We start from the raw sequence: 24,679 nt of genomic DNA, 5'->3' as shown, positions 1-24,679 counted from the left end.
AAAGCTCCCTACCACACATGCTACCATTTTTCAAAAATGTCGGAGCATCCTAAATTTCACTTGTGCTTGTTTAGTGAAGAAAATATCCAGACACTGTGTCAGAATTTCAACAATTAATTCGTATTTCTTTCAAGGTTACCAGACATGGTATAATGTAGCAAGAAAACTCCTTTCTCTGTCTCCTCCCTCAATGCTACTAGAAGTTTATAAATTCACTTCCTCTCAGTAAACTTCAATTTTATTTATTTTATTAAATCTTTAACAGTTTCACAGTTCCATTATTTTTTTCCAAATGCTTCATCATTTCCCCATATTATTACCTAGGCATTTTTACCTTATGTGGTCCCTTTTTACTTAAATTTTATCCACAAATTACAGTGCCTGTGATTTTACAGATTTTATTAAAGCTTTCTATTCTGCACTTGGCATTTTTGCTTAGCAGAAAGATTTGGATTTTCCTCTTGGTTTCACATTTTCTTTTGATTTCTTGGATAACTTCATAAGTACATTTTTATCACTTGTCTTTGATAACTGTTTTTCATTTTCTGTGGCTTTTATTAGTCCTTCAGAATCTCAAAGAGTTATGCACCATTATTATTTTGACTGTTCCATATCCTTTTTTTTTCAAATAAAAGTCTTGCAGTGTTTGATTTAATTGCATCCTGGAGGGCCTAACCTCACTGTAAAACATGACTTACAGAGGAAGAGACAAACTCAATACCAATAAGCAGAAAATAATCAACAGTTATTTTTCCCCCAAGGGACAAAATTTACAAACCCATCAGTCAATTTTATTTATGAGGTTGAAAAAGCCAAATTGTTTAACAGAATGGCTCAGAAACCTAGGCCAGGAGTCGGGAACTCACTTGCTTATGGGATATTAGGTCTTTGAAAATCACTTCTCAGTTCTGGGCCTCATATACTCTTCAAAAATTAAGAGGATTAGGTTGGGGTTTTTCAAACCTCTCATTAACAGATTAAGAAATCGCTTTGTGGGAATATCTAGTAATTTTTATGTGTATGAGAACAGAAAAGAAGCAGAGTGCATCTGGTGACAATGTAATAATGCTGTTTAAATCTTTTCACCCTGCATATTCAATTGTGATGTAAGATACAGATCACATTCAAAGAAGCTTGAAAACCCAGAAACTCTTGTATAATCATCCCCAAAACTAAGAGTCCATGGCTTTGTGATCTAAAGACCAAGAATATAATGCACCATCATTGAGCACAGCTCTGATTCCTTCTGCAAGCAAGTCAGTTCTTCAAAATATACATCTGATCATGTGTAACTCCCTATCCAGAGGCATTTTACTCATGTCCAAAGTAAAACTGCCAGCTACGGACACCCAAGTCACCAGGCTTTTTCTCCTCTAATAATTAGAATTCACCCCCAGGAGTGTCTTTTAGCACACAGATTCCTGCCATGTTCTTCACAGGTCCATGGGTGTTGTACAAGCTGTTGTTCCTTTTGCTTGAAATGTTCTTTCCCTCTGCTTCCCTTATTCCTTTGGAAAATCAATACTTACTCCGCCCCAATGTTTAGATCTATTTGTCAGGGAAGCTTTCCCTTTACCCAACACATGAGATAATGCTCCTTGTGTGCCTATAATACTATTTTTCCTTTGAGATGCCTAGCATGGTTTATTCAGACTTGCAGTTAGCTGACCAGTGCTAGTTTCTCCACTAGACTGACACCTTGAAAGACAGAGGCTGTATCTGATTGGCTTACTATAGAATCTCTAGTGCATTGCCTTTTCATCTAATAGATGATCAGTATTATGTGTGGATGAAGGGGAAAAAGCCAAAAGTGCCTCACAAATGTTTTTTATATTCCTGGATGGCTGCTGTTACTTTCTAGCCCACTTTCATTATGCATTATGCACACATCTATCTGATTAACTGTCCCACTTTTTTCTCTTCCTGCCAAATCACTAAAATAGTGGCTTTGGGGAAGCCATTTCAAGTGACTGTATAATTACTTATTTATGTATTTTGGACACTATATTTTTCTAACTTGCTGTACAAGGAAGACTCTATCTCTGAAGGTGCATTTGGACTTGACCACATACACACAACTTTATTTTCTGTCACTCTCTAGAGCAAACTGTTCAGTTCTTCTTTCTCTGACTCTCTTTCTTCTTTCTTCCTACACCTTTGTTTAACTCTGTACCAGGACTTTACCTGAGAAGCTCTCCCTTCTGCTCCTCAGTCCTTCAAGGTCAATCCCAATTATTGCTTCCACCATTTGCCTAGCCTGTCTCTGATGTGTGCCCATGACTAGTACCTAAAATAGTCCCCACTCAGCTGTCATGCTTTTTACTTGCGTTCATTTATCATTCTATAAATTACATTATTAACTGACTAATTTTGTTGTCTATTTCTCATTAGACTATTAGCTCCATGATAAAAAGGAATTAACTTAACTATTCTAAACCTGCTCTCCCAAAGAAGGTACTCAATGATTTTTATGACAAATTAAAAAGTATCTAGTTGAGTGCCAGTGGCTCATGCCTGTAATTCTAGCTGCTCAGAAGGCTGAGATCTGAGGATCATAGTTCAAAGCTAGCCTAGGAAGAAAAGTCCCCATGAGACACTTTTCGAAATTAACCACTCAAAAACCAGAAATGATGCTGGGGCTCAAGTGGTAGAAAACTAGAAGAGGCTCAAAGACAGCACCCAGGCCCTGAGTTTGAGCACCACAATGGATAAAAGAAGTATCTAAAGATCACCAGTTCAGTAAGCATGTGCTTATCTAGTCTCAAAAACTTAGGGCCAAATGACTGCCATTCTGCTTATCACTGCTAGTATCCCATAATGCCAGTAGAGACTTTAGGCTGATCGATTCCTTATACAGACCACACTTCCACCTAGCCCCTCAACCCTTGTACTTTTTACTCTTTAATCAACAAGGTGAGATAAAAATCATTAAGGGTTTCCATAGCTGTAAAGACCTGGTTCAGCTTTGAACAGTTCACAAGAAAAGCAGAAAGATTTAGATTGTGAGACGATAGGAAAAGACAATACCTTTAGTCCTTTCTTTGGACATATACTCTATGTAAAATAGGTTGCATTAATCAGTTTTCCAGTAGTCTAACAAAATATCTGTGATGATCAACTTATAAGGAAGAAAATTTCTCTGTTTCTGAAGTTTCAGTTGAGGCAAGAAAATGCATCACCTATAGGAGTGAGTGGTAGAAGAAGCTGCTTAGTTTGGGGTGGCCAGGAAGAAAATGAGAGCATAAGAGACTGGTGTTTCATAATTCCCTTTATGAGAATGCCCCGATGATATAAAACTTCCAACTAAACCCCACCTCTTAAAAGTTTCTACTATATTCCAACTGCACCAAGATGAGGATCAAGCCTTCAACACAGATTTATGTAGGGGACATCTCAAACTGGGAGGTAGGTAGGTAGATAGATAGATAGATAGATAGATAGATAGATATGCATTCATACATGTGTGCATACATATACACAGATACAAATATAGATGTAGATATATCCTAGTAGAGAGAATGCACTGATTTATTCTCCTTTATAATCCCCATAGAAGGTACTACAGTACCTGACACATAGCAAATGCTTAGGAAAAATGTTTGATAGGTTGAATAAGAGGCACAGGGACATCTGCAGCTAGCTCTCCGGTGTTCAGGGCTGGGTTCTATCAGTACCTAGTCTCCCCTGGAAAGGAAGGAGGCTTCAATGTTGAAGGGGAACTGCTGCCACCATGAGAGATCAAAGCCACCAGGACTTCTCTCAAGCTTCTGTGCAGAGGATACACTGATGTTGGCCTCAGCTCCTAGGTGGAACCTGGCAGATTAACCCATGTAAACTTCTGTACTGAGACAAAGGAAAGGATCTGGCAAAAGGCAACACCTATTATCTTGGGCTTGGCTACAAGGAAGAGTAACAGGAGGAAATTCAGAGATCTGAAAAGCACACTGAAAGATGTAACAGAAGTCTACGGCCATACCACATGAATGCATCTGAAAGATGTAACAGAAGCTGAAGATGGGTAATACAGAGAGGTATCACAGTCCAGGCCCTCCATCTAGAGGTGTTAGTAATAACCAACCACAGCTTAATAGAAGACCAAGGATCAGAATACCCAGATGAACATTGTTCATGCAAAAAAAGCGAAGAGGATCTGTTTAGAAATCACTAGTATCTGCGTGACAAGACATGTAAAATGGGGGGAAGACCAAAGGCATCCCAAATAATTAAAACTGGAACACTAATTTATCAAGTCCCAGATTGCTTTTCAAGTCTCTCGCTATTGAGAACTATTGCTGGAACCAAATCCAGTGAGCCTCCATCTTGAAGTGTTCTCCCAAGCCACGAAGCCTCTGGGTTCCTGTATCAGAGAATCCTTTAGATAAGCAAATAATGACATTTCAACTGGAAACCTTACTTAAACTACAAGCATAAGATTAGGGACCGGTGTTTAAAACTTTCGAGTTTATAAAATGATTCTTGACTGGTATCCAGTTCATTAGGGAATGAATTGGTATAAAACTGCTAGTAATGCAAAAATATAGACTACGTAATGATTTTATAGGCTGTGTGCACTGTGATGTAATAGTACCAGTCAACTTCAAATAACTAAATGATTGTACTTGAGAATAAGTGTTCTCAATTGAGGAATTTTTAAGTGAGAGCATGGAAGGTTAGATTTAGGAAGAATGTTACAGGACTCTAACTTTTCTATTAATGGGGAGATAGTCAATTAAGGTTAATAGGTCAGGTTTACTTGTAGCCAAAGATGTACAAAGGTTGAAAATTAGGCTGAAATTTGAAAGTTTAATGTTGGAGGAATAGTCAAACCAATAACATGCATTGCCAGAAGAAAATGTGAATTTTCCATAATAACATCAGCATTTTACAGTAACAAGTATATAACTGGTACTTGGAGATTTTTAAAAAGAAGCAGAGAACTTGGGAATGAAATACATATATGAACTATGAATGAACAACCTCTTTAACATAAGGTAATAAAGCGGTAATTATTACTAAAACATCATTTTGGGGGGCAGGAGAAAAGACATTTTTTTATTTTTTCAGGTTTTGAATTCAGATCATATACAATAAGTACTATGTAAATTTGTTCTGTTAGGGTATTCAGTATTTCACTTATTACTCCCTCAAATTTATTTGGAGAAATACATTCAGCTATTTTGCTTCATTATCTGTATTCTGAGGCAATAGTGAGACAATTCATGCAATGCATAACCACTACTACTAAGCTAAATTCAAAGGATGTCCTCAGCCAGGCACCAGGGATTCACTGGTACCTTTTAAGTGAGTACAAAAGTGCCCTCTCTCTCTCTCTCTCTCTCTCTCTCTCTCTCTCTCTCTCTCTCTCTCTCTCTCTCTCTCTCTCTCTCTCACACACACACACACACACACACACACACACACACACACACACACATACATACACATGAGGGAGAGAGAGAGAGGGAGAAAGAGAGAGAGAGAGACAGAGACAGAGACAGAGACAGAGGGACAGAGAAAGAGAATATCCTTAACAAAATTCACTCTTAAAGATATCTATGATATCTCAAAGTATCTGTGAAGAAATTTGAGGTAATTTTCTGATGTACCCTAAATTTAACTTCGATGCTGAAATTTCCCTTAAAATAACCCAACCCCAGAAATGATTATCCTTTGATTCTGTGATTCCGAGTTTTCATCCTTTGGGCTACAGTTAAAGTACAAACAAAATACCTAGTGCATTTACCCAACAAGGCAAGTTTCTAATTAATGTAAAAGAAATGGATTACTGAGAATAAAAGAAGTTATCTAAAATCCTTTCCTGTAATTAGAGGATTATGATGTCTAAAAGGAGAGGGTGAGAGATTTGGGGTATATTATGTAAACAAGCATTTGTAAACTATTTTTAAATTCACAGGTTTTTGTTAGCATAACTGTAGAGCTCACAGCTCTGGTATATTTCTTAGAGTTATTATTTTAATGAACAGAACCTCGAGACAATGGCACATAGATCAGTAACCACTGGAACACTTCATTTTAAATGAGAATAAGACCATTGTAGAGCTATGAAATGAAGACCACTGGTGAGAATGAAAATTAAAGGAAGTGATTTTTCAGAGTGCGATAAAAGTGATTACAGTTTATAGATTTCCTAAGTGATCACAGCTAAACAGGAAGCCTGCAGTGAGATTATCTTTCTTCCCTTATGCTTAGTTCTTTCTAGATTGAGTCCAGAATCAACAAGAACTACTGTAAGGAACTTAGCAGAACTTTTCAACTCTTCACATGAAAAAAAATTGTTATATCTCATCCATACAAACAGCCAAGAAGGGAAGTCAAAAAGAGGTCACAAGAAGATGAACTAGGAAACATCATAGAAATAAGTGCCTTCCATTGCCTTCACTTGTGATGCAAAATACTCAGCCATACATATTTCAAACTAGATATAGCACACGTTGGTATTGATGTGCATTGCAGTTCTGGGGAAAAAAACTGTCAGAATCCATCTCCAAAAAGGCACTATCTTCATGATAGAAACAGGTAAGGGTAAGAAGATAAAATGCAATATTTGACGGCAATTTTATGCATACCAAGGTCTTCATTCTGATTATCCTAAAAAATTCTCAGAGAAGTTATATACATTAAATCCCAGAGTAGTCACAAGATGGTAAATTTCAGTGTCTTGAATTTCTTCCAAAGAGACACTAAGAAAGAGGCAGAATGCTATTCTGGTAAAAATGCAGTATGTTCATTAAAAAGAAAAAAGGAAATCTTATTCTTTTCTATAAACTCTAAGTAAACCTTGAAATGAATGTTTTGGGTAGATAAACACTAGAACAATGTGCATTGTTTTAAATTCATTGGTTTTATGTTCAAAACGTGGCAGATTTTACTTCTCAAGGACAATTCCACTGTAGCTCATATATACCTTCTTCTAACTTCCCCAGTCTAATGACTTATTCTGCTGATGCTTCTTAGAGGAATAACTGTGACTCTTTACATAAAATTCTACACTATTCAGCCAAGGAAACAACTCTATCCTACTCCATAAAATCGTATTAAACAGAACATATGAAGAATCATAGTGTGGATCTAATTGCCACTTACACTGAGAAATTTTGAACTTTGAATTTTGTCTTTTAAGTCCATGTCCTATTTGTGTCTTTCTTATTTATAATTATTTCCAGCCAGATAAAGATGCTGTCATAACAGAGAGAATATAACTGACCAGTAATTCTAAACATCATTATGTACAAATGTCTCTTTGACATATAAAATTTACGTTAAGAACTGTCCGATCAGTTCCAACATTTTCCCTATGTGTGATCCCTCTAAGTCATGGACATGTCACAGATGAATTAATGATCACAAACAAAATTCATTTTGTTTTGATTGAGTTTGGTTTTATGGGGAGAAAATTTAATCGGATGTCAAGTACTCAATTAATATTAGTCACTACCATCATCATGCTGTATATTAGGCCTCGTGGATTTGTTCTGTACATTCATGTTTGAATCCTTTGACCAACATTTCCCCCAACATTTCCCGCCCTATGCAAGTATTCTGTTTTCTGCTTCTAGGAATTCAACATTTGTAGATTCAAAATATAAATAGGGTTATGAAGACTGTATTTAACTAGCATAAAACTCAAAATTTACATTTGTTATCACAAATGCAAATATTTTCTGAATAATGATACATATAATATATATCAATTAATAGATATTTATATTGTTTCCATAGTGCGACTGTGAGGGTGCAGATGTGTGGTGGTTATTTCATTTCCTTTGGATAATATGCCCAATAAAGAAATTGTTGGACCATGTATTTTTGACATTTATTCTTATTAATATGATATTTTAAATTTCATGAAGAAATTTGATTCTGTTTTCCATAATGGCTGTAGCAGTTTCCATTCTTGTAAGCAGTGGATAAAGTTCCCTTCCTTCTACTTATTCATAAGGACACATTCCCAGGTGTCTTTCTGCTAATAACCATCCTTTCAGGTGAAAAGGTGATAGGTAATGGTGATTTTTTTTTATTTCATTTTCCTGACTAAACATGGTTCTATGCACCTTTCGGTTTTCAGTCAACCTTCTGACTGTAGCTGTATTTTTTGGAAATAAGTTGTGCTCAGATATGACAGAGCAGCAGCTTGACTTCATCTTATTTTTAATCTTGTAAAATTCTGCCTTCATTTGAAATATTTTCCAAAACCTGTTCTTTTTTGATGTATGTATAAGAAACTAGAGCTGTAGGAAGGATATAACCTATAGGACCACACTTGGTGAAGGTTGAATGGATGCTGGATCATACTTCTCTCTTCTATCCCTTGGAAGAATATGCTTAAGGCACATTCTCTATCAATCTTCAGTGTTGCTCACGATAGTGATCAGAAAAATAATTTATCCTTTCTTGGATGACTCTTTTAAAGTACCTGCTTTTCTTCCTTGATATCATTTTTCAAAACAAATTATCTGTCCACAAGTCTTTGCGTTTGATGAAGCTCTAGGAGATATCTAGGCTAAGTCACTTTTATGAAAGAACACAACAAAGAACAATCTACACTAACATTTTCTATTAGGAACACAGTTTTCTTTGGGGAAGCACTATTATTTTTTTCTTTTTTATTGTTGGGGGTCTTGAACTCTGGCCTAGGTGCTGTCCCTGAGCTCTTCAGCTAAAGGCTATCATTCTACCACTTGAGCCACAGCATCACACATGGTTTTCTGGTGGCTAATTGCAGATAATAGTCTTTCATACCTTGGTAATGGGCTGTCTTTGAACCACAATCCTCAGATCTCAGCTTACTTAATAGCTAGGATTACGAGTGCATAGCAAGTACTATAACCTTTAGGCCTCACTTCAATCACGAGATATAAGATGTGTGTGTGTGTGTGTGTGTGTGTGTGTGTGTGTGTGTGTGTGCATGCGTACACATGCACAAGTCCCAGAGCTTGAACTCAGGGCCTTTACTCAAGGCTAGCAACTACCATCTGTGCCATTGCTCCACGTCTGGCTTTCCATTGGTTAATTGGAAATAAAGAGTTTCACAGACTTTCCTTCCCAACTAGCTTCACATTGAAATTCTCAGATTTCAGCCTCCTGAATAGGTAGCATTACAGGCATTAGCCATCAGTGCCTAGCTAACCTGTTGAACTTTTAATAGTTAAGTTTGTCTCTTCAATTAGAATCATGAGGTATATAAATACAGTATTTTTGGTATATAGAAAAATATTACCTAGAACCAATGACTTGTGCCTGTAATTCTAGCTACTCAAAAGAGAACAAGAGCAAGGACTCAATAAATGTATACCCAAAGCTATGGACATGGTAATGGAAATATAAACATAACTATATAGACATAAAAACCTATGACTCTGGGGACCAAGACATGTGAAAGGGTATGAATGTATGGGAATTAATGCACCATCTATCTGGCAAATATCATGTAACCCTTCTATTAATTACAATAAAAATATATGAAAAAACCCTATGACTCTATAGACATAATGTTTTATTTCATAAATTAATATGTTTCTATGACATACAAACCCTTAGCCTAATTTTTTCCAGTTTTTTATTGTATTTAATAAAAGGGTAACATGATATTTGCCAGATAGAAGGTGCATTAATTCACATACATTGATACCCTTGCACATGTCTTGGTCCCATTACCTTCCCCTCCACCCCCCTCTTGGTTTTCCCCCCTTCCCTGTCCAATTTCAAGTAACCAAATACAAATGTATCCAATATATCAGATAACAAAGTGAGATATTGTGTCAATATGAGATAACAAAGGAACAGCAAAAGAGATGAGATAACATAGCACATTAAGGACAGCAATCATTCATTATATCCTTAGCCTAATTTTGATTAAGTTCTAAATACTAAGTCCCAGTGATTGTAAATAGAGATCCCCTCCTTGAACACTTGTTTGTTAAACTTGTCATTTAAAATACGATGTAAAAATCAACATTAATAAATTCTTTAATAAAAAAACAAACAAAAAAACTTAAAAAAGGGGCCGTGAGTTTGGCCTAGTGGTTAAAGTGCTTGCCTAGCATGCATAATGACCCGGGTTCGATTCCTCCGTACCACATACATAGAAAAAGCCGGAAGTGGTGCTGAGGCTCAAGTGGTAGAGCTCTAGCCTTGAGAAAATCCAAGGACAGTGCTCAGGCCCTGAGCTCAAGCCCAGGACTGGCAAAAAAAAAAAAAAACCCTAAAAAAAAAAGAGAAGATACAGAGGATTGTGGTTCAAGGCCAGCCTAAGAAGAAATATATGTGAGACTCTTGTCTCCAAAATTACTATAAAGTCTGTAATATGCTGCCTTAAAAATAATCAGTCTCTGAGATTCTGTTTCCAAAAATAGGACAAGAACTCTGGTTCAAGTTGAAGAGCACTAACCAAGCAAGCCAACAGATTAAAAATGAGGATCTGAGTTTAAATTCCAATACTGCCAATAAATATTAATTACATAAATAAAGCAATATATATCACTTAGTACAGAAGCACATAGCAAAGGACAGCTTCTTTATTTTTGATAAAGAACACATGTGTGTGATTTTGATTACTCCAGCTTCTAACGATACATGCCAGTGGCTCAGATGAAGTCTACACTGAAGAATTGTCCATGTAGAGAACAATCCAAGGTGAGCACGGGATCTTGAAAAGATTTGGATTGTTACCACTTTTAACAATAGGTTCCATTTCTCCTGTTTTCCATACAATGTAGCTTTTGTTAGCAAGCACAAAAAAAGCTAGTCTTACTCAAAAAACACCCATTTCTCGATTTTGTTTTCTCTTCTTTTTCCAGTTCTGGCCTCAAATTTCTTGATGACAATGCAAATAAAACTCATATTTTACATAAATACAGTACATACACATTTATTATATCTACAGGAACCCTTGGACTTACTTTTCATATAATAGAAAATATTTCTAGTATTTCAAAACAGGCAAAAGCTGATCCTGGTTAAAAAAAAAAATTTGAGAATCTTATCAAATGGTGACTCCTGAATTTTATTTAGGGTTTATAAGCTAGCTAGATTTATATTGGAAAAACAGTTCCTGAGAATAATTAGCCACTCAAGTTGGATTTCATTTCAGATAAAAATGTACAAGGAAAGAAATTATAGAAGTAACCACTTGATATTTATAATAATGAAGCACTGTAAATATTACAACATATTATCTTTGCAAAACTGGTTCACAATTCATTCGTTCATTGTTTCAACCTAGTTTTTTATCACCTTGACTTTTACCAACTAATGAGGTTAGTAGAGCAGATGTATAACTTCTGTGATAGTTTTATTTGTACTCTTCTAAATCTCTCATCACTATATGAGAAATTTGAAATATATCAATTTTAGCATTCTGAAATCAAATAAAATGTGACCATTGAAATTTCATTTAGGGACATAGCTATCATTTAAGCAATATCTCTTAACACCAAACTTTTTTATTTTCTCACAAAAAATAAATTATTTCTGTTTCCCTAGGCACTTCAGCTTAGAAATTTCAGGCAGCTTATACCCGTTTTGTTTCCTGTAATAAATCAAGTTTTATTTAATAATCCTTCCTTTTATTTGATCTTTCTCTTCAATGCCCTGTCCTCTATCCAAGTCTAAAAATTGTCTGATGCTCAGATGGCTAATATAAGAACCAGTAAGTTAGCACTGAGAAGACATGAAAATTGTTGTACAAGCTTAAAGACAGCATTCTGAGATGTTTTCAAAAGATTTATATTTGGAATTTCTAGGGACATAGCTCAATTTCTGATGTAAGAAAATTCTTGGAACAATCTGAGGGACAAACAGGGCAAGCACTGAGGTAGAGACTAATATATGGATCCATAGTGCAAGTTACTGTCATGGATGGAAGAGAAGGCTTCAGTACTAGCTCTCTGCACTTTTGGTTTAGTAAAAGTGAAATATGGTTCTTGGATAAGTGGAGAAAAGTATCTGTGAATGAAAGTCAAAAAGAAAAAATGTAGAATGCTACCAAATCTTTGGTAATTCTTGTCTTTGACATAGAAAGAAAAAAAGGAAAAGGAAACTCAAAATGAAAATCTCACATAGCTAGGGTAAACTTATACCTCCTGATAAAACTGCAGAATCTCATATTGCCAAGAGTGAGTCTCAGAATGCTGTGCAAAGTGAATGTACAGAGATTTACTGTGAAGGTACAATGCAAACCAGTAGTTTAAGTCTATCTTTCTGAAGTATTCAATCAAGGCTTCCAAAGAGTTGTCCTAAGGCCAAGTTTAAAATACTCATGCTTCTGTTCACTTTAGGAATCATGGGACAACAAAAGATCTATGATAAGTAGTTGAGTTGATGGCTAAGTGAGTTAGCTTGAACTTTATCCATTTCAACAATATATGCTTATGCTAGCCACATATTATATCACATAAGCATATATAATAATTTTCTTTAATGAAAGAATTGAACTTTAATGATGTAAAATATGCATATTTTTTTCCAGTCCTGGGGCTTGAACTCAGGGCCTGAACACTGTCCTTGGGCTTTCTCAAGGCTAGTGCTCTACCACTAGAGCCACAGCACCACTTCCAGCTTTTTCTCTATGAATATGGTACCAATGAATCAAACCTGAGTCTTCATGCATGCTAGGCAAGCACTCTACCACTAGGCCAAACTCCCAGCCCGAATTTGCATACTTTTAGTCTAATGTGAGAGATTATGACTAGACCAGGATGGAGTACATGAGGCATGAATAACTAGCTACTCTTTTTTGCCAGGAATGGAACTTGAACTCAAGGCCTCAGCACTGTCCCTGGCTTCTTTTGTAAAAATCTAGTACTCTACCATTTGAGCCAAGCACCACTTCCAGCTTTTTCTGTTTGTGTTGTACTGAGAAATTGAACCTATGGTTTCATGCATGCGAGACAAGCACTCCACCACTAAGCCACATTCTCAACTCAATTAATGGCTATTTTTTAATATTTTAGAATTATTGGTGTTGGGGGTTCATACCTGTAATTCTAGAAAGCTGAGATCTGCGAACTCCAACTCAATGCCAGGTGGGGTTGGAAAGTCCTTGAGATTTTTTTTTTTGCATTTTTTTAATTGTAATTAGTAAAAGGGTTACATGATATTTGCCAGATAGAAGGTGCATTAATTCACATACATTGATACCCTTTCACATGTCTTGGTACCCATTTCCCCCCGCCCCACACCCCCCACCCGTCTTGGTTTTCCCCCCTTCCCTATCAAATTTCAAATATCCAAATACAAATAAATTCAATATATCAGATAACAAAGTGAGATACTATACCAATATGAGATAACCAAGGGACAGCAAAGGAGATGAGAGACAACATAGTACATTAAGGACAACAATCATTCATTATATAGTCCTTGAGATTTTTATTTCCAATAAACTACTAAAAAAAAAAATCCAGAAGTTGCACAGTGGCTCAAGTGATAGAGTGCTTGCCTGGAGAAAAGAAATTCAGAGACAGCACCTAGGCCCAGAATTTAATCCCCAAGACCGACAAAAACAAACAAGAAAATACCAGTTTGCTTTCTGGATCATAAATTTTGATTATAGTTGAGTATTGGGTAAAAATTAGGGGGGCAGGTATCAGGAGATTGGCCTAGTGGTAGAGTGCTTACCTAGCATGCATTAAACCCTGGTTTTATTCCTTGGTAACCATACACAGAAAGAAGCCAAAAGTGCTGTGACTGGAGTGGTTGAGTGCTAACCTTGAGAAAGCACAAGAACAGTGCCTAGGCCTTGAGTTCAAGCCCCAGGACTGGGGAAATAAAAAATTTTGAGAGTAGCCATATCAACCTGAGACAGAAGCTGTCTAAGTAGAGAAGAACCTGGGTTAAAATTATACATTGTGATAATGCTAACCATCATATATGAGAAATGAAGAATGAATATTAATGATGATTATAACAATGTATGTGCCATGTCCTCAGAATGACCAGTGACTACCAATCATATCAGCATCTCAGTACAAATGTTCAATCTCATCACACTTACGTCCTCTCACTCTAGAGTGTCTCTAAATTATTGCTATGGTTTGAGAGAGACTATATTAACAAGCATGTATCTGGTGAATATTCTTCTTGACAGCACTCAGAGAAGAATCTTCTATCTTGCCTTCCCACTAACTGAATCTGAAGCTGTTCTCACTGGAGCTCTAAATGCCTTTTCCTGATGTTGACAAAGCCACCATACCCTCTAGGTTCTAGCCAGCCTTGTATTCCTTCTAGGATTTTGTGTTCTTTTAAATTTTTAGTCAGTTTTCTGCATGTGAATATGTAATTTTGTGAGTACCATTTATTGAAGAGGTTTTCTTTTGTACAGCCTGTATTTTTGGCTCCCTTATCCAATATTAGATGGCTACAGGGCTGTGGGTTCATTTTTGGGTCTTCTATTTTGTTCCCAATGATCCTCAGGTCTATTTTTGTGCCAGCATCAAGTTGTTTTCCTTTCTATGACTCGGTAATAGTTTGAAGTTTGGTATTGTTATTCTTCCAATACTGTTCTGCAGGCTAAGGATTGTTCTTGTTATCTGGGGTCCTTGTTATTCAATACAAAATTTGAATTATTTCCTCTACCTTTAAGAATATTGTTGGGATTTTTGACGTGTATTGCATTGAATTTGTAAATTGCTTTGAATAGTAATGTCCTTGTAATAATGTTAATTTTTCCGATCCAGGAGCATGGAAATTTTTTGCCTTTAGTTAAATCCTCTTCAGTTTTCTTTTTCAACATTTTAAAATTTTCTCTCTAAAAATAGAAAGTTCACAGATTGGGAGATCTTCACTAACTATACAACAGACAAGGGCAGCATATCAAAAATATACTTACAGCTCAAAAAATTAACCCCCCAATAACAAATCCTGAAAAAAAACAACCACACCATTAATAAGTGGGCTAAAAAATTAAAAAGAGACTTCTCTAGAAAAGAAATAAGAATAGCCAATGCACACATGAAGACATGTTCAACATCTCTGGCCATAAAAGAAATGCAAATCAAAACTACACTGATTCCACATCACCCCAGTTAGACTGACCATTATCAACAAAACAAACAAGCAAACAAACAAAACAAATAATAACAGATGCTGGCAGGGATAAGGCCAAATTGGGACACTACTGCACTGTTGATGGAAGTGTAAACTTGTTCAGCCACTATGGAAAGCAGTATACAAGTTCCTCAAAAGACTAAACATAGAGCTTCTCTATGACCTAGCAATCCCACTCCTGGGCATTTACCCAAATGTCTATAGACAAGGTCATTCTAAAGCTACCAGCACAACTATGCTCACTGCAACATTATTTACCATACCTAAGATATGGAACCAACCCACATGCCCCTCAGGGGATGGGGCAAGAAAATATGGTACTTAGACACAATGGAATTCTACACTGCCATCAGAAAGAATGACATTGTCCCATTCATAATGAAATGGAAAGACTTGGAAAAAATCATATTAAGTGAGGTAAGCAGACTCAAAGAAAGGCTCCATGGTTTTCATTTGTAATAATTAGAATATGTCTAGGATTGCCCTAGCAGAGGATCACAATTGCTCAATAGCTATGTACATATGACCATACAAAATTATTCTAATCAAAACTGAACTCCAAGGTATGGTAAGAAGAGGGTTTTTTTGTCCCCCCCCCTCCCCCGACCCCACAATTACTATGTGACATTATTTATTTTTCTTTTTCCTTTGGTTTATCCTCTATTGTCACTGTTTTTATTTTGGTGTCCTATGTCTTTTATTTACATTAATCTGATTTGGTGAAGAAAAGGTGAAAACAAAATGATAAGACAAAGGAACTAATGCAACAGTGTTACTCATAAGACACTCCAACTTGCAGGAGGGGGAGAGAGGAGCAGGGAAGGCAGTAAGGAAGCCAGGGAGGAGGGAATGTGGGAGAAAATGAAGGAGTGGGTAACACTGTTCAACAAGAAATGTACTGATTATCTTACTTATGTAACTGGAACCCTTCTGTAGATCATCTTTACAATAAAATAAAATGTTATTTTTTTAATTAATGAAAAATTCACCATAGAGGTCCTTCCTACTTTTGGTTAATTCCTAGGGTTTTTTTCTTTTCTTTTCTTTTCTTTTTTACTTTTTGAGGCAATCACAAATGAGAATGCTTTCCTGATTTCAGTCCCTATCTTCTTGTTGTACAGAAAAGCTATTCTCAACTTCCCCCAGTATCAATTCAAAATGAATCAGTGTAAAACCAGAAACCCTGAAACTTTTATAGGATGGAGTAGGGGCAATACTAGGGTTTCTGGGCACAGCTCACAACTTTCTAAGAATCTAGAAATGCAACAAATAAATGAAAAAGTGATAAATAGATTATATTGAATGTAAAAGTTCCTGCATGGCAAAGGACATAGCAAACAAGTTAAATAGAAAGCTCACATCAGACAAGGGTCTAATATCCAGAATATGCTTTGAGCTCAAATAATTAAATCTTCAAAAATTAAACCCCAGTAGCCCAGACATCCTGGCTCACGCCTGTAATCCTAAGTACTTAGGAGGCTGAAATCTGAGGATCATGGTTCAAAGCCAGCCCAAGCACTAAAAGACTGTGAGACTCTTGTCTCCAATTAATCACTAGAAAACCAAAAGCAGTGTTGTGGCACCAGGGGTAGAGTGGTAGCCTTGAGTTGAAGAGCTCAGGGACAGAGCCAAGGCCCAGAGTTCAAGCCCCACAACAACAACAACAAAATTTAAATCTAGTAGAAACAACTACTCAATTCATAAATGAGCTAACGACTTAAAGAGAGATTTCTCAGAAGTAACACTGGTCAATAGACACAAGAATAAATGCTCAATATCTCTGGCAATGAAGGAAATACAAATCAAAACAACACTAAAGTTTCATCTTACCCTAGTTAGAATGGCCATCATCAAGAAAGTAGACAACAAAAATACTGGTGAGAATATAGCCCAAGGGAACTCTAATACACTGTTGGTGAGAATGTCTGGAGAGTAGTATGGAGGCTTCTCAAAAAAAAGCTAAACATAGAACTAGTCTATGATCCAGCAATCCTACTATCCTACTCCTGGGTATTTATCCAATAGAACACAAGTAAGGTTACAGTAAAGTCATCATTGCAAACATGTTCACTGAATCATGTATTCACCATAGCCAAGAGACGGAATCATCCCAGGTGCCCCTCAATGGAAGAATGGATTAAGAAAATGTGGCATATAAAAGCAATGTAATTTTACATAATTATATATTAAAAATAATGATATTGTGCCATTCATAAGGAAATGTTAAGACTTGGGAAAAAATTGTTTCAAGTGAAGTAAGCCAAACAGAGAAACAAAGGCTGCATGGTTTCCCTCATTTGTGGTAGCTAAAATGTGCCTATAAGTACATAGGTACATCTATAAATCTATAAATGTAAAGTGGGTGGTAAGCAATGTGTTACAAATGACTTAACAAAAGTATAATAGACTTTACAGAGAGCTCAAATAGTATAGTATAATTTTTTACAAAGACTGAATCAAAGCCCCATAAAATAAGTACCAAGAAATGTGTACTTGCAAGAATGGGGATGGGGCTAAGAGAAAAGAGGAAGATGAATGAAGGAGGAAACAGGAAGAGAATGTACTCTGCAAGTCAAAGTATATCCTGCAAAAATGTAAGGGATAGCTTGGTTGAAGGGAGATAAGAATGGTGAAGGGTGACACTGATCAAGATGCATTGTATTTATAAACTTCATAGCATGATACCTCTTTTGTACAACTACTTAAAGATAATTTATAAGGGCCAGGGTTGTGGCTAGTGGTAGAGTGCTTGCCTAGCATGCACAATGCCTTGAGTTTGATTCCTTGGTAATACATACACAGAAAAAGCCAGAAGTGGTGCTGTGGCTCAAGTGGTAGAGTGTTACTCTTGAGAAAGCTCAAGGACATTGCCTAGGCCCTGAATCCAAGTCCCACGACTGGCAAAAGAAAAATTCTAACTTAAAAATACATTTTTTAAGTGAGTCATATTCAATATGTCTAAATGAAGGACTCACATACCAGGATATTCCTCCACTGTTACTTCTCATTTGTACTTCCCATTTGAAGTACCTGAGTAAGTGGAGAGATACATGATGTGAGACTAAAGGTTCTGTTTAGATTTAATAGGATCGGCCTTGCTCCAGTGTACCTCATGAAAAATATCTGGAATCCTTTGAAGAAGACACTAACCTCAGCTTCTGACTCCTCAGAGAAGAAGTATTTTCTCCACACCTTCCTTGCCCTAACATGGGATTCAATAGATCCCAAAGTTACTAGCCTCAGTGGCTGTGTTCCAGGATGTCAGTTACTGGGACACAGTGATAACCCCATGCTGTGTAAGCTAGAATGCATCAAATGTTTTAGGGACTTAAAGATTTTTACTATTAAAAACCACTAGATGATATGAAACCTCTAGAAACAAAATAAATGCCACTAGTCTACATTTTGACTAATAAACATGTAGTTAGTGGGCCAGTAGAATGAGTATTACCTGAAAGCTTGCTAGCAATCCAAAGTCAGATTCCATCTCCAAAACTGCAGTTTAAGATTTTCAGGTAATTCATGTTTATATTACATTATATATTAGATGAAACATAATAAATGGCATCTATTATATCTATTTTTATCATGTCACTGACAGTGACATTGCTCAGGTATTTAAACTGTGAGCAGAGTTCTGGACCCATTTATGTCACAGTGGCCACAATCATTGATTGCTGTTGTGTCATGTACACATTTGAATGCATATTATTTTATATTGTTATTTTGTTTTTATTTTACATTACATTATTTTTTTCATACTTGTATAAGTCAGATGTGATTGTATACATTTCATTTTGAGAGCACAGATGAGAAATTATATATTATTTTGTGTGTGTATGCCTTGCACACAGGCCTAGGCACTGTCCTTAAAATTTTATATTCAGGGCTAACATTCTACCACTTGAGCCACAGCTCCACTTCAGTGTTTATTTTGTTTTTGTAGTTAATTGGAAATAAGAGTACTGTAGGCTTTCCTGCTGGGCTGGCTTCAAACCACAATCCTCAGATAAGATTACAAGGTGTGAGGCCACAGGTGACTGGCTTTCACAGTATTTTTTAAAAATTGTAATTAATAGAAGGGTTACATTATATTCACCAGGTAGAGGTCCATTTCTTACCAATCATTGCTACCCCTTCTCATATCTTTGTCCCCATTTACCCCCGCTTCCACCGCCTTTTTTTAAACAAATAAAAAGTCCTTGGTTTGAGGAAACTGATGGTCACTGTCTAGGATTCAGAAAGCCCACTGGGCAAGCTTTAATCAGGGACATAATGAAGTCAGATGGCTTGTTTCAAGTACTTATTCTGATGGCTGTTTGAGAGATAGATGTAGGATCACAAGGCTGGTGTTATGGGAATTATTGTGAGAGAATGCAGCTCTAGTGTAGTTGCATCTGACATGTGGTCAAAAGAAAATTGGGGCAGAGAGAATTCTCAGAAGTAAAAAATGAAGGGATTACAAGAAATGAACAGATCAAGAGTCAGAGGGAATGCATGGAATTGTATAAATTAGTATATAGGTTACACAAATGTGAATACAGATAGAAATTATGCCAATTTACTGTATTTGGCACTAATATTGCTGGGAAATAATATGAGGGAAAATAGAAAGAAAACTTACATTTCTTTTATTTCTACTTCCCACAAAATATCTATATAGACTCTGAGAAATGTCATTGAAAAGAATCTTCAAGGGCCGGGAGTTTGGCCTAGTGGGTAAAGTGCTTGCCTAGCATGCACGAAGACCCGGATTTGATTCCTTGGTACCACATACATAGACAAAAGCCGGAAACGGTGCTGAGGCTCAAGTGGTAGAGCTCTAGCCTTGAGAAAGTCCAAGGACAGGGCTCAGGCCCTGAGCTCAAGCCCAGGACTGGCAAAAAAAAAAAAAAAAAAAGAATCTGCAAATCATATTCTATTAATAAAATGCCAATGAGTAACATCATTTTGGCAGGACAATTTTCTTTTCTTTTTCTTTCTTTGCTTTTTAACTAAGGAAACTCAGGAAGTAAAATGTGTTCATGTACAGTGAAATGAGGAGGTGTTGCCAAACCACTGGTTTATCAGATGTAGTGAACCCAGAACTGTGAATTAACAGTTTTCTTCAATGTTTACCCATTAACAATATGCCTATGTGAAGTTACCATAGGTACAATAAAATTAAAATTAAAATTTGTCAACCCCTTTGTCTTCAGTAATTTCAGCAACACCGCATGCCCTTTCTCAATAAGTGTAGGTTATGCAATATACAAAAGTGAGATAATAATTTAAAGGATAAATTTGATTTTCACAGTGCAATCACAGAAAGACAAAAATCAGTGGAAGGTTCTCAGTTAGCTAAAGCAGTGATCAAATTGGCACACATTTCAAAAAAGTCCATGGTGTGACTGCCCAGGTTGGGGGGGTGGGGGAACAGAAGACAAAGGGCTTCTGGTCAAAGAGCCAGTGAGAGAGCCAGAGAGAGAATGGCTCTCTGCAGTTGTGAAATCAAAACTGGATCTTGGTCTGTGTAAGACGGCCACAGAACAAGAATGCCGAGGTATCAAGGAACCTAACCCCCGTTCCACCACCTCATCATCAGTGCTTTTAAAGTCCAAAAGATAACTCCGATTGTCTACCAGGTAAAGCTATAAACTCATTTTCACATAATTGCCAGTCACTGGATTCTTTCTTCTTACTCAAAGATGGTATGCATTCACTACCTTGCATTCAAAATCCAGTTGTTTCAGAGCTTGGTAAACTTCAGCCATGATGTCATAGGGCTTGCTCTGGTTTCAGATTCCAAGGTGCCTCTTGGCTTTTTTCACAACTAAAGATTTGGGCTTTGTGGTATTCAGAGAATCCAGGGGACACTGAGCTTTGGGGCTGTCTGCTATTAGAGGTGGCATCCTTTCTGGATGAGGCTTCGAGCCTGGAGGGATGTGCATGGCACTGTCATCCATAAAGGAACCAGTTGGTGGACTGGAGGCGAGGGAAAAATCTCTGGCTTGGTTCATGATTCTCCTCTTGAAATGATAAGATGATAGACCACAGCGAGCTGATCCTGGCAGGTTAATTTTCTGTGACTCCTGTTACTTACACATAGTAATTTTCTTTCTCTCATAGGATAGCTTTGATGACAGAAGGAAACTAAGTAAATAGTGAAGGAAACTAAGTAAAATAGCAATGCCTATATTGTTTAGATTTAGACAATACAATAAGCTTCCATCCACCATATCTATAAACATGGGCAGGGGACCATACCATTTGTTTCCAGGTAGCACTTGGGTTTTACCATTTCTCAAAGAAGTAAGAAAAAGCCTTTTTTTTTTTAAAAAAAAAAAAAAAAAAACAATTCTCCATATTGTCATCCAGGAGATCTTGTCTCAAATTTCTGTCAATCACATTTTATAGTCAAAGTATATTCACTGGAGAATGGTGACAGCCAGAAGTCAGAGTTGCAGTTGGTTATATTTATTCAATATATTTTGAAAAAAAAGAGAGAAAAAAAAGGTTCTTGATAGGGAAAGTTTATAATGAAAAAAATATCTGAAGACACTAGTATTGCTTTAGAAAAGGGTTAAGACATCATAATGTCTTTGAAAAGTTTTATATTTTTTGAGCCATTGCTCTACTATTAAAGTTCTAGATTGAGTCAGTGCCCGTAGAACTTGAAGTTTATATCCTGCTTAACTCTTCACTTTAAAATAACAATTATCATTATGTCTACAGATTACTAGGAAGGTTTCTTCTTCCTTTCCTTCTTTCTTTATTTCTTTCCTTCCTTTCTTCCTTATTTCTATTTGTTTTCCCCTTCTTTTCTTCCTCTTTGTTCTTTTTTTCTCATCTTTTTCCTTTTACTCCTTTTATTCTTATTTCTTTTCAAGAATGCCTAATATCTCATAAAATGTTGCTATTTAGTTGTAAATTATTTATTTGACTTGAAACTTTGTGTATGGGGTAGGGGGCCCAGGCCTGGGTGCTATTCCTGAGCTTCTCAAGGCTAGCACTCTACCACTTGAGCCACCACTCCACTCTGGCTTTTTTCATAGTAATTGGGGATGAGATTCATGAACTTTTCTGTTCAAGCTGCCTTTAAGCGGAGATTCTCAGATTTCAGTCTCTGGAGTAACTGGCATAAGCCACCAGTGCCAGGCTTGACTTGAAATTTTGTAAGAATCTTACTTATTAGGTCAGATAGATCCAGAATAAGGCACTCTACATTTTTTGAGTTTGTCTGAAAAACTTGCCTCATTATTCTGTTGGATTAACTCTAGGGTTATGTTAGGTGACCTGAAATTCCATTCAGACATACAAAATGGCATTTTTATTACCCCTGATGAGGACTCCTTTCAGCCATTTGAAATGTTTTGAACTAAGGAGGTATCCAGTATGGGCATTTATACAGATAATCATCCTACTGCAATAGGCTTTGAAAGGGCTCTTAGGTCATTCTGAACTCCATTATTTAAATGTCACACATTCGTTCTAAAATACATATGCTTTGTTAATATGACAAATGGAAAAAGTAGGATGTTTCATACTAATTAGTAGCCTATAAATACAAAATTCAAATTTCCCAGCTAACACCAGAAATTCACTCACAGATGCAAATTGACTAGAGAGATACTAAAATTGCATTTTACATGCAAATTATAGAATTTTAGAGCTGGAGATAATTTAGTCTAACTCTCTTTCTTGACAGATGAAGCAATTGAGGCCTTAGAATATTAAGTGACCTGTTCATATCCAAACATATTATCTGCTAGGAAAATCCTAGAATTCAGTAATATAAGAAGCAAAAATTACAGGGACTAATTAGAACCTTGGGTCCAACAGGAGTTTACAAATTAATATTGCAAATATCCAGCATTGTTGAAAAATGCTCCAGGATCACTACATACAGTTTTCCAGGATGGATAAATGCACAGAAGACGAGGGAGTGAGGCTATTTGCATAGTAAAGTTGGGCAATACACATCCTGAATGAGTATTCACAGTTGGCTAGAATATTTTGTAGAAGTCCAGCAAAAGATTTCAGAAGCTACTTTAAATCACCCTACATTCCTTTGATGTCATAATGACCATCTGTGCTACTGATAGTTCACAACTACTGAGAATGTTACAAATGAGGCTCATCATTATCAAAAAGAATAATGACGAAGTGTAATACAGTATTGCCATTTTTCTCTCTGACATGTGTATATATGTGGACATGTATACCCCCCCACACACACACACTGGAGGGTACTGGAAGGTTTGAATTTAGGGCCTTGTGCTCTCATGTGGTGTTTTTGCTCAAGGTTAACACTCTACTACTTGAGCCACACATCTACTTCCAGCTTTTTTTTCTAGTGAATTGGAAATGTAGTCTCATGGCCTTTTTTATCCTACTTAGCTCTGAATCATGATCTTCAGATCTCAGCCTCTGAGTAGCTAAAATTACAAGCATGAGCTGGTAGCATCTGGCTTTCTCTTTCAAAGAGAGGAAATTAGGACTAAATGCTATGCAGTAGTCACTAAATGCCAAGGACTGTGTCATGCAGTTTATGCCAATACCCTTTTTAATTCTTAAATAATTTTTTTCTTTTAATTTTATTTCTTATATTTAATTTCTTGTTTATGTGTTACTGAAGAACTGAACACAGGGCTTCAGGTATACTAGGCAAGCTCTCTCCCACTAAAACAAATTCAGTTTTCTTTATAAATAACTTAACAGAGGCTTAGAAGAGTTGTGTAATTGGCTCACTGTTCATAAGCTCCTAAATGTTCTGCATAAGATATAAACCAAGCCAATCTGACTACCAAATAAATAAAGTCCTCTTATAACTTAATCTACAGATAATCCTCAGATATTAGTGACATACTTTTTAAAACATGAATTTGTTTGAAAATGAACTTAGTAATGACTGGCAAGGTTTTCAAACCAAACGTTTGCTACCTAGCTTAAAAATATCCATTCAAAAATGTTAGATTAGTAATAATGATCCATTAGAGAGCTAACAAGACAATAAGAAATTCATAGGACAAGTGACTTTCAGGAATTTAGGTAGTTTCTCAGAACTACTACTTTCATGAGATAGGTCAATTTTGCCCTAGGGAACTTTTAATAGATGCAGGTACAGATTCTTGAAGCTTAAGGAACAAGGCATGGCATTAGATTCACCAAGGGCAAGGATCTGAGTGACGTGCCCTTTGCTCTAGGGTAAGACTGTAGAATCACTGTTTCAGTGATTCAAACATGTTCTATTTTAGCTGCTCGGGAGGCTGAAATCTAAGGACCATGCCCAAACCTGTGAGACACCTATCTCCAACTAGCTAGCAAAAGGTTAGACTGGTGGCATAGTTCAAGTTGTAGAGCACTAGTCATAGTGAAAATGCTGAGCTTCAGTACAGGATTTTGTTCAAGCCCCAGTACAGGAACAAAGCTCAAGGCTTATTCCTGGATTTTAATGCTTTTAGCATGGCAGAAAGACATAATATATTCTCAAGAAGAAGATAACATCACTGGGAATCACACTATTTTTGTGAACATTTTCAGATGAATAAAGGTAAATAACCAAAACACAAGTAAATATCTGGGAAAAAAAACATGATCCACAACCAGATAAAACAAAAAATCTGCAAGAATT

At 36.4% G+C, this 24,679-nt stretch overlaps 1 protein-coding gene and 2 pseudogenes across 1 annotated transcript in view; 1 reads left to right on the top strand and 2 right to left on the bottom strand.

The window, feature by feature from the left end:
* Positions 1–4,014: 4,014 nt before the first annotated feature.
* Positions 4,015–4,431, top strand: LOC150056326 (proline-rich nuclear receptor coactivator 2-like; annotated as a pseudogene).
* A 9,782-nt stretch (positions 4,432–14,213) lies between these two features.
* The window catches only part of LOC150056322 (coiled-coil domain-containing protein 148-like), a 168,977-nt gene continuing 158,511 nt past the window's right edge, over positions 14,214–24,679 (bottom strand). Inside the window, exon 11 of the mRNA XM_090342795.1 lies at positions 14,214–14,767. Within this exon, the coding sequence (XP_090198921.1) occupies positions 14,546–14,767 (222 nt within the window). The 3' untranslated portion in view covers positions 14,214–14,545. The remainder of the gene's footprint in view (positions 14,768–24,679) is intronic.
* LOC150056325 (5'-AMP-activated protein kinase catalytic subunit alpha-2 pseudogene) lies at positions 20,399–21,172 on the bottom strand (annotated as a pseudogene).

Source organism: Megascapheus bottae, chromosome 12 (genome assembly GCF_031878675.1).
Source record: "Megascapheus bottae isolate mThoBot1 chromosome 12, mThoBot2.hap1, whole genome shotgun sequence".
Taxonomy (NCBI): Eukaryota; Metazoa; Chordata; class Mammalia; order Rodentia; family Geomyidae; genus Megascapheus; species Megascapheus bottae.
The sequence above is the reverse complement of the archived record's forward strand: the minus strand, read 5'-3'. Positions and strand labels throughout refer to the sequence as shown.